The sequence below is a fragment of the Eumetopias jubatus genome, unplaced genomic scaffold (assembly GCF_037043125.1).
Source record: "Eumetopias jubatus isolate StellerSeaLion01/CBP00866 unplaced genomic scaffold, mEumJub1_p1.0 scaffold_1, whole genome shotgun sequence".
NCBI lineage: Eukaryota > Metazoa > Chordata > Mammalia > Carnivora > Otariidae > Eumetopias > Eumetopias jubatus.
Window position 1 is genome coordinate 165,373,793 of NW_028274807.1, and position 12,873 is coordinate 165,386,665.

The 12,873-nt window shown below is 42.3% G+C and overlaps 1 protein-coding gene across 2 annotated transcripts in view; it reads left to right on the forward strand.

Moving 5' to 3' along the window:
* The window catches only part of VGLL4 (vestigial like family member 4), a 134,571-nt gene that overhangs the window by 88,618 nt on the left and 33,080 nt on the right, over positions 1-12,873 (forward strand). For both annotated transcript variants that reach the window (XM_028101783.1, XM_028101782.2), the window contains exon 2: positions 5,652-5,841. In XM_028101783.1, the coding sequence (XP_027957584.1) occupies positions 5,652-5,841 (190 nt within the window). The remainder of the gene's footprint in view (positions 1-5,651; positions 5,842-12,873) is intronic.

Below are 12,873 nucleotides of genomic sequence, written 5' to 3' on the forward strand. Positions count from 1 at the left end.
AGTGAGGCCAACTTGAGAGAAACTTGAAACACCGGGCTACTCAGATCTCCTTTCTCCTGTTTATTTCTGAAAAAGAAAGATAGTCCTTTCTCCCTTTTCAGTTACCAAACCGTTGTGAAATTTAGAATACACGTTAGTTCAAGAGCAAAAAGTCTTTTACACCTCAAGGTAAATTCCTTTTGGTGTGTATTCTTTCCTCCCCTGCTTGTGGTCTGGGTCTGTATAAATTTCATCATTTGTTTCTCTGACGGCCCAGCACACAGCCTTCAGCATGCAACAGGCGCTCACACACACAGTCTGATTACAAGCTGAGCTGGAGCTTAATAGAACTCTGATGAATCCAAGTGCCTCCATAACCTCAAGCGGTTCCTTCCCTGCTTTGCCTTTTCTTAACTTAATAATATTAAAAAAAAGTTATCTGACTTTAACATTGTAGAGAGCTGTAGCTATCATAACAAAAGGTTTATTTTCATTCTAGGGGAAAAATGAATAGATGCTTGTTCTTATGTGAACAGTTCAGTGTAAAAAACCTGAGGTAGGAAAGGTACTAATAGTACTGGAGTTTTTTTTTCATCAACTTATAAATATATTTTTATTTTTTAGGGGTGAGGGTAACGACTTTATTGAGATATTCACACACCAATGTAGTTCACCCATGTAACGTATACAATCCAGTGGTTTTTAGTATATTCACAGAGTTGGGCAGCCTTTACCACGATCCATGGTAGGACATTTTCATCACCTCTGAAAGAAACCCTGCATTCACTGGCAGTCACTTCCCATTGCTCCTCCTCCGACCCCTCAGCAGCAATCACTAATCTACTTTTTGTCTCTTCACATTTGCCTATTCTGGACATTTCATGTCAGTGGAATCAGACAGTATGTGGCCCTCTGTGTCTGGCTTCCTTCACTTCACATACTGTTTTCTAGGTTCATCCATGAATCAATACTTCCTTGCTTTTTATGGCTGAATAATGTTCCATCATATGGATAGATTGCATGTCTTCTGTATCCATTCATCAGTTACTGGGCATTTGGGTTTTTGGCTCTTATGAATAATGCTGCTATGAACATTCATATAAGCTTTTATGTGAATATGTGTTTTAATTTCTCTTGGTTATATGCCTCAGCGTGGAATTGCTGGCTTATGTGGTAACTCTATGTTTAACCATTGGAGGAACTGCCCAGAGTTGTTTTCCATGGCAACTGCACCATTTTGCATTTACACCAGCAATGCACGAGGGTTCTGAATTCCCCACATCCTTGTCAACACTTGTCACTTTCTGTCTTTTGATTATAGCCCCACTAGTGTGTATAAAGTGGTATCTCATTGTGGTTTTGATTTATGTTTTCCTGATCGCTAATGATGTCAGACATCTTTCTATGTGCTTATTGGCCGTTGGCCTATCTCTTTTCCTATTTTTATTTTTTTAATTTTTTATTTTTTTAAAAATGTTTTATTTATTTATTCATGAGAGTCAAAGAGAGAGGCAGAGGCAGAGGGAGAAGCAGACTCCCTGCCTAGCAGGGAGCCCGATGTGGGACTCGATCCCAGGACCCTGGGATCATGACCTGAGCCAAAGGCAGACGCTTAACCATCTGAGCCACCCAGGCGCCCTCTTTTCCTTTTTTTAAATCAGGTTCTTTTTATTGTTGAGTTTTGAGAGTTATTTATATATTCTTAAATAGATCTTTTGAGATTCCTTATTTTATGGCATCTTTGATCTTTAACATATCCTATAACTCTCTAATCTGGGCGCCCCATTGCCCTGCCTCATTGAGTCATTCAAGCAGTGTTTACCATCCATCTCCTGTGTGGAAGATATTGTGCTTTGCATTCTCGAGTATATAAAATGAATTAAATGTCCACTGCTTCAAGGAGCGCAAAACCAAGTAGGAAGGGAGGTATCGTAGGGATAAATTTCTGTGGGTATTCAGAAGAAGTGATGACTTTTAGATTGAGGAGTCAAGGAAGGCAACATGAAGGAGGAGTCATTTTAAGTGACCTTTGCTGGATGCATAGGATTTAAGTATAAAAGATCGGAGGAAGAAACTGAGTAAAGGCCTTGGGGTTAGATGGTGAGATCTCTGTGCAGTGATGTCCAGTCTGGTTTAACTTCTAGGGCTGACACTCTGAGAGCTTACAGAGGGGGATACTAGGAACAAAGTCTGGGAAGGCCATGGGACCACTTGTTGGGTGTGAATGCAGAAGCAGCCTGGAGGTTATTTCATCAGTGACGGACAAGCCCTTGACTGTTTGGGGTCCTGGTGGGTTGACATGGCCAGAATGCTGCTGTGGAAGATGGAGTTTACAGAGATCTGTAGGATGATGGGGTGACTAAAAGCAGCACTGCCAAGTTTCTGGCTTGGAAATGGACAAGTGCTTTTTAGAGGACAAGAAGGCCTGTAACGAAGAAACTCCTGTGGAAATTGTTTAATCTCATGGTTTCCAAGTTTATGTGACAATGGGTTCACTTTCTGGTTTTTTGATTATATGACACCTTTGCATTTTGCTGCCTTCATTCAGTGTTACACGAGTAATAATTGCTTAGTAAATGTTGGCTGGTTGGTACTTGATTGAGTACAGGGTTGTAGATCACAGCGTTGGGTTACTAACCCTGAGGGCTGAAGGAAGTGTTAGGTGTTGGTTAGTCCAGCCCCTTGTTGTAGGCAGGCCAGAGAGGGGAAGTGTGTGCCAGTATTCAGCTGGCCCTAAATGCAGTGACAATGTCCTGCTGGTGTCTTGATTCCCAGTCTATGTGTTCTCTTCAATTTTTCTAAAATAACTTTAACCTTCCTTTGCCACTTAGACCATAATAAAAGCAAATCACACTTTATAATACAAGGTGTTGCATGAGGGTCCTTGAGTGGAGGCCCTGAAATGAATGAGGGTACATAACTGTGAAAAGACCTGTTTCTAAACTTGTAACTGTGAATTTCTTCCCTTCTACCCCTAGTTCCTTTGCTCCGAGTCATGTGTGGGCCTTGCACAGTGTTTACAAGGGGATGTCACTCTGATAGGCAGAGGGCATGGGTTCTTACTTACAGTAAACCCACTAACTGTGTGAACCTGAGCAGGGCCCTCCATGTCTGGGGGCACAGTTTTCTCTGTCCAGTGAGGGAATCCAGGTGTACAGGACCCCTTCCAGCACTAACAACATGCTCTAGGGGATTTGGTACAGTTTTGTCACAGCCTCTAGGGAAGAAGAACCACCTGTGCTTCCTCTGTGGGTCTTTTACCTATCAGGTTAGAAATCCCAGTGTTTCCAAAGGATTCCTATGCACTTTCTTCTTTCTATGTCAGACACCAGCGATTTGGTCTTAAAGATAAGCAGTGCTCCATTTGATGAACTTAAACTGCAAACAAGCACAAACGAGCTTATATTAAGATGGAAATTGGGGAGTGCAGTGGGAATGTTGTTCTAACTCCAAGACTTTTGCTTTTCGCTTAGCAGTGTATGCTAGTGTTGTAATGGGTGGTTCTTTTTTTGGAGTGATTTGAATTTGTTGCTGTGGTGGCAGGTTTCCATGGCAACTGCTGTTGCTACACATCTGGCATTTGATAAAATGGTTCCCAAAGCCCAGGGGTCCAGACAGAGCCCAAGTGCTCCTCATCTCCGCTGAACCTGCCAAGGATGTGGAGAAACACAGGTCAGAGGGCATGGTGGCTCTGTGCCGTGTTGATGAGGCTTGATTTGCAATTGCCGAGTTCCTGGGGTATCATCAGGGTTCCTCCAAAAGCTAGCCGGGCTACTGACATTTTACATTCGAAATGCCCTCTCCCCTTTCTGTGGAGGTGGAGGGTATAAGAGAGGAGAGCATATTTGGAAAGAATATTTTCTGATTTATCACAATACAAATATTAGCATGGCTTTTTATTTGCTTAAAAAAAAAGATTGATTTATTTATTTGAGGAGGAATGGGCAGAGGGAAAGAGAGTCTTAAGCAGACTTGGCGTTGAGCGTGGAGCCCGACATGGGGCTTGATCCCATGACCCTGAGATCATGACTTGAGCTCAGATCAAGAGTCGAACACTTAACTGATGGTGCCACCCAGGCACCACTGTTTGCTTGCTTTTTTAAACCAAAAGTTCATAAATAGGAAGTAGAGGACAACCAAAGTCCTACTGAATGTCTGAGTGTGGCAGGCCAGCAATATGGCCTGTTTTTAGGTATCTCATTTAAAATGGAAAGTTTCAGTTTGCTTTGGGGCCAAAATCTCTAAAAGAAATCCTGCCTGGGAGGTGTATTAGGGGGTCACTGTATATTTGCTAGTTTATATCTTGATGACTAAATTGGCAAAAGTTTTATTTTTCCTGGTAAACATTCAGGAGGCTTTGCCCTCACTCCTTTCCCTAACAAAATCGTATTTGTCATATGTGTATGAAGCAAACGGCTGTTAAAACTGTCCACACATCTGTGATGATATGAAAATTAGTGGTGGCAAACAAAGATTTCCTTTCTAAGGTACCACAGGGTCACAGATGAAATTGACTTTATCCTCATATTTCTCTCAAATTGTGACCAAGTGGAAACAAAATTGACCATGCCTTAGAGGCCAGTGTGAATGAATAATAGCATGACAAAAGGGTTATTATTTGTGAAAAATTTAGGTAACCCTCCCATATGATTTAGAAAACTAGAAATTTTCTCTTAAAATATATATTACTCTTGTTTATAAATTTTAGAAGGTGTAAAACTTTTATTATAATAAAGGGTTATGCTTATTTTAATTAATAATGAAACACAAAGTTATCACCTAGTACAAAGTCTTTTTAATTAGAGGAATGAAAAACTCCAAGATGTTGAATCAGATCATAATGCGGATTCTAATTTGAGTGTTTAACTTTGAAAGTGTTTGAGAACTGCACCTGTGTATCAAGCTCATGACAAATTATATGCAGAAACTTTGTGCTAATAATAGTAAAAAATGTATTTAATGTGCCATTTTTAGTGTGCTGTAAGAATGAAATGTTTATTTTTCATTAAACAATGTGTTTTCATTTCTTTTAACATTTTGGGCAAATATGTGAATTATTAACCCATAAATTTTCCTCATTCTTTAAGAAAAAATAACATACCAAAATTGTAATAAAAATGTAACAGGCAAGAAAAGTGAGTTTCTAGTCATGTTCTAATGAAGCCTGTGTTAGGTCATTCTCTTATAGGTAGAGTCGAATACCCACCCATCAAAAGACCTTTATTGTTTTAAATTAACTTTTGAGATGGTTTGTGGTCAGTACTTTTACCCCTCTGTTACTTTATTGCAACTTTTGATTTTAAACTACTCTACCCTAAAGAGTTATTGAAGACATGGGAATTATGTGTTGTGATGGAGGTGTTAGCAATATATAAGTGTATCAAATCAATCCCTTCTGCACCTTCACTTTGCAGAGTGCCCTGTGTCAGTTACATCTCAATAAAGCTGGGGGAGGGGAGTGAGTTATTGTGTAGAAACCCACGTTTGTGTAAAATGTCTTGTGCTTGGCAGCTCACCTCGCGCTCAGGCCATGTTCTGAGAAGGGCAGGCAGCCCATCCTGTTGCCAAAACTTTCCACTGGGAGTAGTTTTGCAAGGGATGGGCGGGGAAGCGGGGCACTGAGGTGGGGGAGTTTCGCCTCCTTGGTGACGACATCATCTCTCTCTGCGTAGGTGAAGCTGCTCTCAGAGGAGAACCCAGGATGCAGACCCTCCCTGTGGCGTCTGCCCTCAGCAGTCACCGCACAGGCCCCCCGCCCATCAGTCCCAGCAAGAGGAAGTTCAGCGTGGAGCAAGGGGACGATGACCTGGACTGTGAAAATGACCATGCTTCTAAGATGAGTCGCATCTTCAGCCCCCATCTGTGAGTTTCCTCTTTCTGAAGTGAGGGCATTCTGGTGTTGGCTTCCATGTGCTCCGTGCAGGGGCCATGTTCTTCTGCAATTTGTGCCAGCAATGAAGTGAAAGGATGAACAGGGCTCTCCTGCCAGGCGGGGCATTAACCGTTTTTGATAACTTGAGAGATGACCTCTTCTTTCCTTCCAACTTGTTTGTATGAGTGTGTGTGTGTGTGTGTGTGTGTGTGTGTGTGTGTGTGTGTGTGTGTGTGTGTGTTCCCCACGGATGTTAGCTTTCTCTTCCAGCTTCTGGGGGGTGGTTGTCTGAAGACTGCCTTTTCTTGCCTGTATCACTGATGGTTGTTAGGAGAATCAGTCTTTGGTGACTGTCTTATGGGCCAGGAAATGGAAGGAAAGGTTAACACCTGAACAGACATACGTAAAATGTTTTGCTTAGGAGTCTAGAGTTGTACATATTAAGAAGTACAGTAGCGGGGCGCCTGGGTGGTTCAGTCAGTTAAGTGTCTGCCTTCTGCTCAGGTCACGATCCCAGGGTCCTGGGATCGAGTCCCGCAGGGAGTCTGCTTCTCCCTTTCCCTCTGCCTCTGCCCCCCTCTCATGCTTGCTCTCTCTCACTCTCTCTCAAAATAAAGAAATAAAATCTTTAAAAAAAAAGTGCAGTAGTCCCTCTCCTCCCCCTTATCTGAGGGGTGTATGTTCCAAGACTCCCAGTAGATGCCTGATGCACAGATAGTACCAAACCCCATATATGCTGTGTGTTTTCCTAAACATGGATACTTATGAGAAAGTTTAATTTATAAATTAGGCATGGTAAGAGATTAACAGCAATAACTAATAAAATAGAACAATTACAACACTCATAATAGTTATGTGAGTGTGGTTTTCTCTCAGAATATCTGTGGTACTGTACTCACCCTTCTTCTTCTTGTGGTGATGTGAGATAATAAAATGTCTACGTGCTGCAGTGAGGTGAATAATATAGGCATTGGGACGTAGCATTCAGCTACTGTTGACTCCAAGGAGGATCATCCGCTTCCAGGCCACGATTGATTGTGGAAAGCAAAGCTGCAGAAAGGGGGCGGAGGGGAAACGATTGAATTAATTCTCACCTTGTATATTCATGGTATAAACTTGAGACCTTCCTAAAGTGGGAAAGATGGCTTTTTGTGTTTATGATAAGGTGCTGCTCATCGCTTCTGGTATGTGAGCCTCTTGTAGCTGTTGAGAACCAGGCTTGGGGCAGGTCCTCCATCTGCCACCAGCATTCTCTACAATCATGACATGAGTTTCTCCCACTCTCTGGGCCTCAGTTTCCTTAGTTGTGAAACAAAGGGGTTGACACGAAAGTTTTCTGAATCCGTACAGCGTTCCCACGTTTACATTGGGAAAGTAGCTTGCTTCTGTGCGCCTTGTTCCGGCTTCCCCTTTGCACTCTCTTCTGAACACGCATGCCCCGCAAAGGGAGTGGAATGCCTTTTCCCGTGTTCTCGGCGCTTGGAGACAGCCAGTCAGCGGCCCGGAGGGTCTGCTCTGGCACCCGTGCAGCCAGTCGGTACTGTCAGGGTTGGGGAGCTTGTCGGGGGCAGTGAGGTAGCCTGATGATTAGGAGGTGGAGCTTTGTAGATCCAGGTTACAAGAGCCTACTCTCTTTTCCGCCTCCCCAGGCATGAATTGATGTTTTGTAATTATTCACAGTGCTTGGCTTCCCCAGTTGTGATTTCTGAGGATGCTGCTGATTCTGGCAGGAACGTGACTGCTCAGAGTTGCTGTTTTCTCGTTGGCGGAGACCTTGAGCGGCGAGAGGCCTCTGGTAACGCCTGCAGCGCTGTGCTGTCTCAGCGCCCGCAGTCCTGAGCATTCCGCGCATTCCAGCCCGCTTGGACTGTTGTGTGCAGTCATAAGACACACTGACAGAGGTATTTATCCTCAAATAAATCACTGTAGTGTTAGTCAGAGGCTGAGCCTGCAGTCTGGAGCCCTGGAATTTGCTACAATCAGGAATCCAGCAACAAGGCACCGCAAAACAATGAGCCCTTCCAAATAGGGAGAGGCTCGTCATTTAGATTATGGGCGCTCAACTGTTTGTTCATTCTCTTGTTACTAGGAATTTCTTCTTCTCCTCTGCTGCCATCCTCTTTCCTGAAACCCACATAGGAGACATTTGGTCTTTTTTTTTGTTTTTTTTTTTTTTTTTTGGAGGAAGGAAAGGGGAGGTAGCCCTGAAACAGTATATTTTGCGAGCAGACATGCCTTGGTTTAAATCGCAATTCTGCCACTTACTTGGACAGTCATTTAATGTACCTGGGCCCAATATCCTTCTTTGTAAAATGCCAATGATAATAGCTCATGTGAGGCCTGTCATGAGCACAAGAATCAGCATATGCAGGGAGTTTGGTGCAGTATGACACTCAATTGATGATAGTAGCTATTTCATTATTGCTAAGTCCCTGAATCTGATATTGATAACAATGATAAAGAATAAAAATACTATTATGGTGAATTTAATGCCTGAGTGTGTGTGAATTTCATTCAGAAAGTCTGGGCTCAAATTTCAGCTTCTTTATTTTTCAGTGGAAGTAATCATAGTTATTTCCTCATAGGATGATTGTAAATGCCTAGTGCAGTGCCTGGCATCTAGATGGTAAGCACTCAGTCAGTCATCATTAATATTATTATTTCAGTATTAAAACAAAAAATGAGGGGCGCCTAGGTGGCTCAGTTGGTTAAACATCTGCCCTCGGCTCAGGTTATGATCCCAGGGTCCTGGGATCGAGCCAGACGTCAGGCTCTCTACTCAGCAGGGAGTCGGCTTCTCCCTCTTTCTCTGCCTGCCGCTCCCCCTGCTTGTGCTCTCTCTCTGTCAAATAAATAAATAAATTCTTAAAAAAAAAAACCCCAAACAAACCAGAAAGTGATTTTGTAACTCCTTGGGTCATTGCAAATACGACCTTGAATTACAGAGGACTATAAATAATTTGAAGTGTAAATAATAGAAATAGAATTGCTAGATTTCATGTGCATCTCACAATTGATGTCATCACACAGAGTTTTAGGCAAACAGAAAGAGCAGCACCCCCACCAACCCCCAGGCCACACAGCCTGGACCTCTAGATGATCAGCTTGTGGTCTGTTCATTCTGCTGTCACTGTTCTCCTTTGATAATTATTTGTTTCAATAACAGTAACAGTGTTTCTATTTGTATCTTCTAAGAGCAGAATTACGGATCTTATAGGCAAATTGGAAAAATGCTGCCTCTCTTCTTCATGTTGTAGGGTACTTAGTATTGTTGGATTTGAGGGTATGTTTCCTCTTTGAGCTATAGGGTGTTCCCTCCTTTTTTTTTTGATATGTCTAAGAATTTTTTTTAATAATAAATTACAAATTGATGTTTCTTTGGAAAAGAATGGTCTAGTATATTTGTCTCTTTAAGGAAATTACAAAATGATTTTTTGCCTTTTATCTTCTTAATACATGTTCATGTTGTGTAGTGAAAATGTGTTTTGTTTATTTTATCACTGAAGAAATCACAATAATTCTGGGCATGGAGTGTTGCTGAAAAAACAGTTTTGACAGCTAGTAAGAGAGTTTCAAAGATGCAAGCCTTGGCTGCATTTCATTATAATCATCATATTGAGATACTTTCCAATAGAGAGGAGGAGAGATTGAGTGTCTCTGAGCCAGAGTAGGAAGCTACAGACAACGACTAAATTTCCTCTGACTTAGGGAGGAGGACAAAGAAGAGAGGTGTCCTTAGTGATTTCTCCAGAACTTAGAAATTGAGAATTTCTGGACTCTTATTCCAACCCTGTATAGCCTGGGTCATTTGAACTCTTCATTAACTTTCTTGTTGATATGGTGACTCAGAGAAGTATTTTTTTGTTTCTTTCTTAAGAAAAGTGTTAAGAATATGAATGTTTTATTTAGAAATTGAAAGATACTGTGTCTCTGAGAAAGAGTGGATTAAGTAAGGTATGGAGGCGTGGGTGTTGGGATTCCTCTCCTGGAAATGTCAATAAGTAATTTTTTTCTACGATGCTGGTATTCAGGTGTGATCTGCTAAGGAACAGCTCTCTTTTCCTCTATCCATGACCCATATGGACTCATGGATTGCTGTTTTATAGCTGTCCCTAATTTGGTGAATAAGAGCACTTTCATCTGGTTCCTGTGTCCTTGTTATGTGCCGCCTTTTTTTTCTTAAAGCACTTCTTACTTTCTGGCAAACATCCTTCTCCTCTTGTAACCAACCTGTGCCAGCCATGGAATCAGCCATTTCTCCAGGGGACCCTGGTTCCTTTTAGTGGTCAATAGGATTTAGAAGCCAAAATCTGGGTGCTAAGTATTTTTATGGTGTCATTGCCTTTAGATTTGAGTTGTCTAATATCATAGACCACTAACTACGTGTGGCAGTTCAAATTTAAAATTAAAAAAAATGTAAAATTCAGTTCTTCTGTTGTACTAGCCACATTTCATACTCAGCAGACTACTTCATATTTCATACTCAGTGGCTACCGTATTGTACAGCACAGATACAGAATATTTCTACCATCACAGAAAGTTCTGTTGAATAGCACTCTTTGCTAAGAAATCATGAGTTCATATTAATACTCCCAATTCTAACCCGATTCCACAGAATTCCTCATCATCCCCCACTCCATATTTGCATCTCCCTGCTTCCCAGCAGTACATTTACTTTATCGTTCACTCCTATAGTTCACATAAAATACTTTCAGAATTGCTGTGCCCATAGCACTTTGAAAAACAAACCTACCAGAAAGAGTTCAAGATTTGCTGGCAGTTCTTTTTTTGTTCCGTGCTGAGTGTGTAACAAAGTACCGGTAACTTTGTAGTCCACTACTTCCCCTGTCCCCACTTCTGTGTTGTGTTAACAAGAATGTATGGTTGGGTTCATTCATGTATCTTTGCATTCAGCGGGAGATTTTTTTCCATCTTTGTTGATTTCACTTTATTTTTTGAATATATAAAACATTAACACGCTTCTAAAAGTCGAGACTATATTAAAAAAATACTTGGAAGAGTGAGGAGTGTTACTTGCTCCCCTCGGTCTTTCTTTCCTTTTGTTCCTTCCTCTGGTAGGCTGTGATCCTTCTTGTGTTTCTTTTTGTAAAAGTAAGCAGGTACATGAATGGTTTCTCAATTCCCTGTTTTTTTCTTAACACACTTTATATGTTCATTTGAGTTCTGGGGTTTTCATTCAACCATATACCATAGAAATCTCTTCATGCCACTTCCTCCTCCTTGTTTCCAGCTGCATAGCGTTCCATGGCATGCATGTGCCAGAGTTCAGTTAACCAATCCCCTCTGTCTGGACGTTTAGGTAATTTCCAGCATTTTACAATCCTGATAATGCTGCAGTAGATAAACTTGTGCATGTGTAATATCTTGTGTATTTGCAGTACTGTAAAAACTCTTGAAGGCCGACAATTGATGGAGCAAAACAGCAGGCTAAATTCATACTGGTTTTGTGACCTAGTTTGGGCTGCTTGGCTGAGAGTTCTGTGCTGAAGAGTACAGTCTGAGGTGACTTTTGGAAATGAAGCTGTTTTCAACTTTGTGTGTGAAGGTATGTGTAGGGTTTGTGTGTGTTGAAGGTTTGCCATTGAACTGCTGAGTCAGTCGCCTGTGAAAGGGAGGGAACATTTATTGAGCGCTCACTGTATGCTCATCCTGTGCTAGACACTTTAAAGATACTGTCTTACTTGACCCTCACAATAAATGTGACCCTTTAAGACGTGTGTGTGTGTGTGTGTGTATGTGTGTTTGTGTGTGTAAGTGAGAGGTCTGTTACTTACAGAAGCAGAAATTGAGGCTCGGAGAGGATCATGTGTCCAAAGCAGTGGAGCTGGGATTAACCCTGTTGTGTGTGACACCAAAACCAAAGATCATTTGCCAGAGCTGTATTTTACCCAAGGCAGGATCCCATGCATCTTAAATATGGACATCATATATTTATGACACTTCACCAATCCAATGTCCAGTACCTGGTAGGGACTGAATAATTTCTGTGTTGAATTGAATCAGACCCACTTTCAGGAGACTGCGCCCCTCTTCCAGCCGGGGGAGGCGTCCTCTTCGATCAGGGCTATGCAGTCGTGAAGTAGCTGCCCCCGGCCTGCGATGGGGTAGAACCAGTAAGCTCACACTGGGATCAAAGCCATGGTCACTAGGCTTGTGCTCTGACCAGCTGAGTTTGCCACGGACCGAGTTAGCAGTCCACACTGAATGGGGAAGGGCTAGTGAAAGAAAACAGTGCCTCTCCTCACGGATGGCGCTCCTTTGAAATCCCGTCCTGGTGTGAAATGTGTCCAGTGCTGCTGCCTTTGATTCTGTGGCCATTCTTCTGAAGTCTTTTCTCAAGCCCAGTGTAGCCAGTTCTGCTTTCTCCTTGAGTGCATATGCAGCTTTTGGGCTCCTATGTTTCCTCTGCTGCTCCTTTTCCTCCTTCTTTGGTCTTTCCCCTCCCCTCCCCTCCCTATTCTTACTCCTTCCCCTGTGCCCCCCCACCCCCCCTTGGCCCTGGTTGCTTCACTCTTCCCTCCATTAGCATGAATAGAAAAGAGGGAGAAACAGACAAACTCAAAAACAGTCATTCTTTCCTCTTGACAGAAAAGTTGGAGGCAGCCTTTGAAATTAAGTGCTGAAATTAAGGAAACTCATTAAAAAAACAAAACAATTTACTGATTACTGGCTAAAATGGGTTTTGGGGTTTTCCTCTGGATTTTGTTTGTATTTTGATTGTATAAATGGTACCTCAAGTGTTCTGGAGTATCTATAGTTTGTGGTGCCAAGATGCTTGGCAGCAGCATCACACTCCCTTTGGTGAGTCTGTTTCTTGTATCTCTTTATTTTTTTTAAAGATTTTTTATTTATTTATTTGACAGAGACAGAGATAAGCAAGAGAGGGAACACAAGCAGGGGGAGTGGGAGAGGGAGAAGCAGGCTTCCTGCCGAGCAGGGAGCCCGATGTGGGGCTCGATCCCAGGACCCTGGGAACATGACCTGAGCTGAAGGCAGACGCT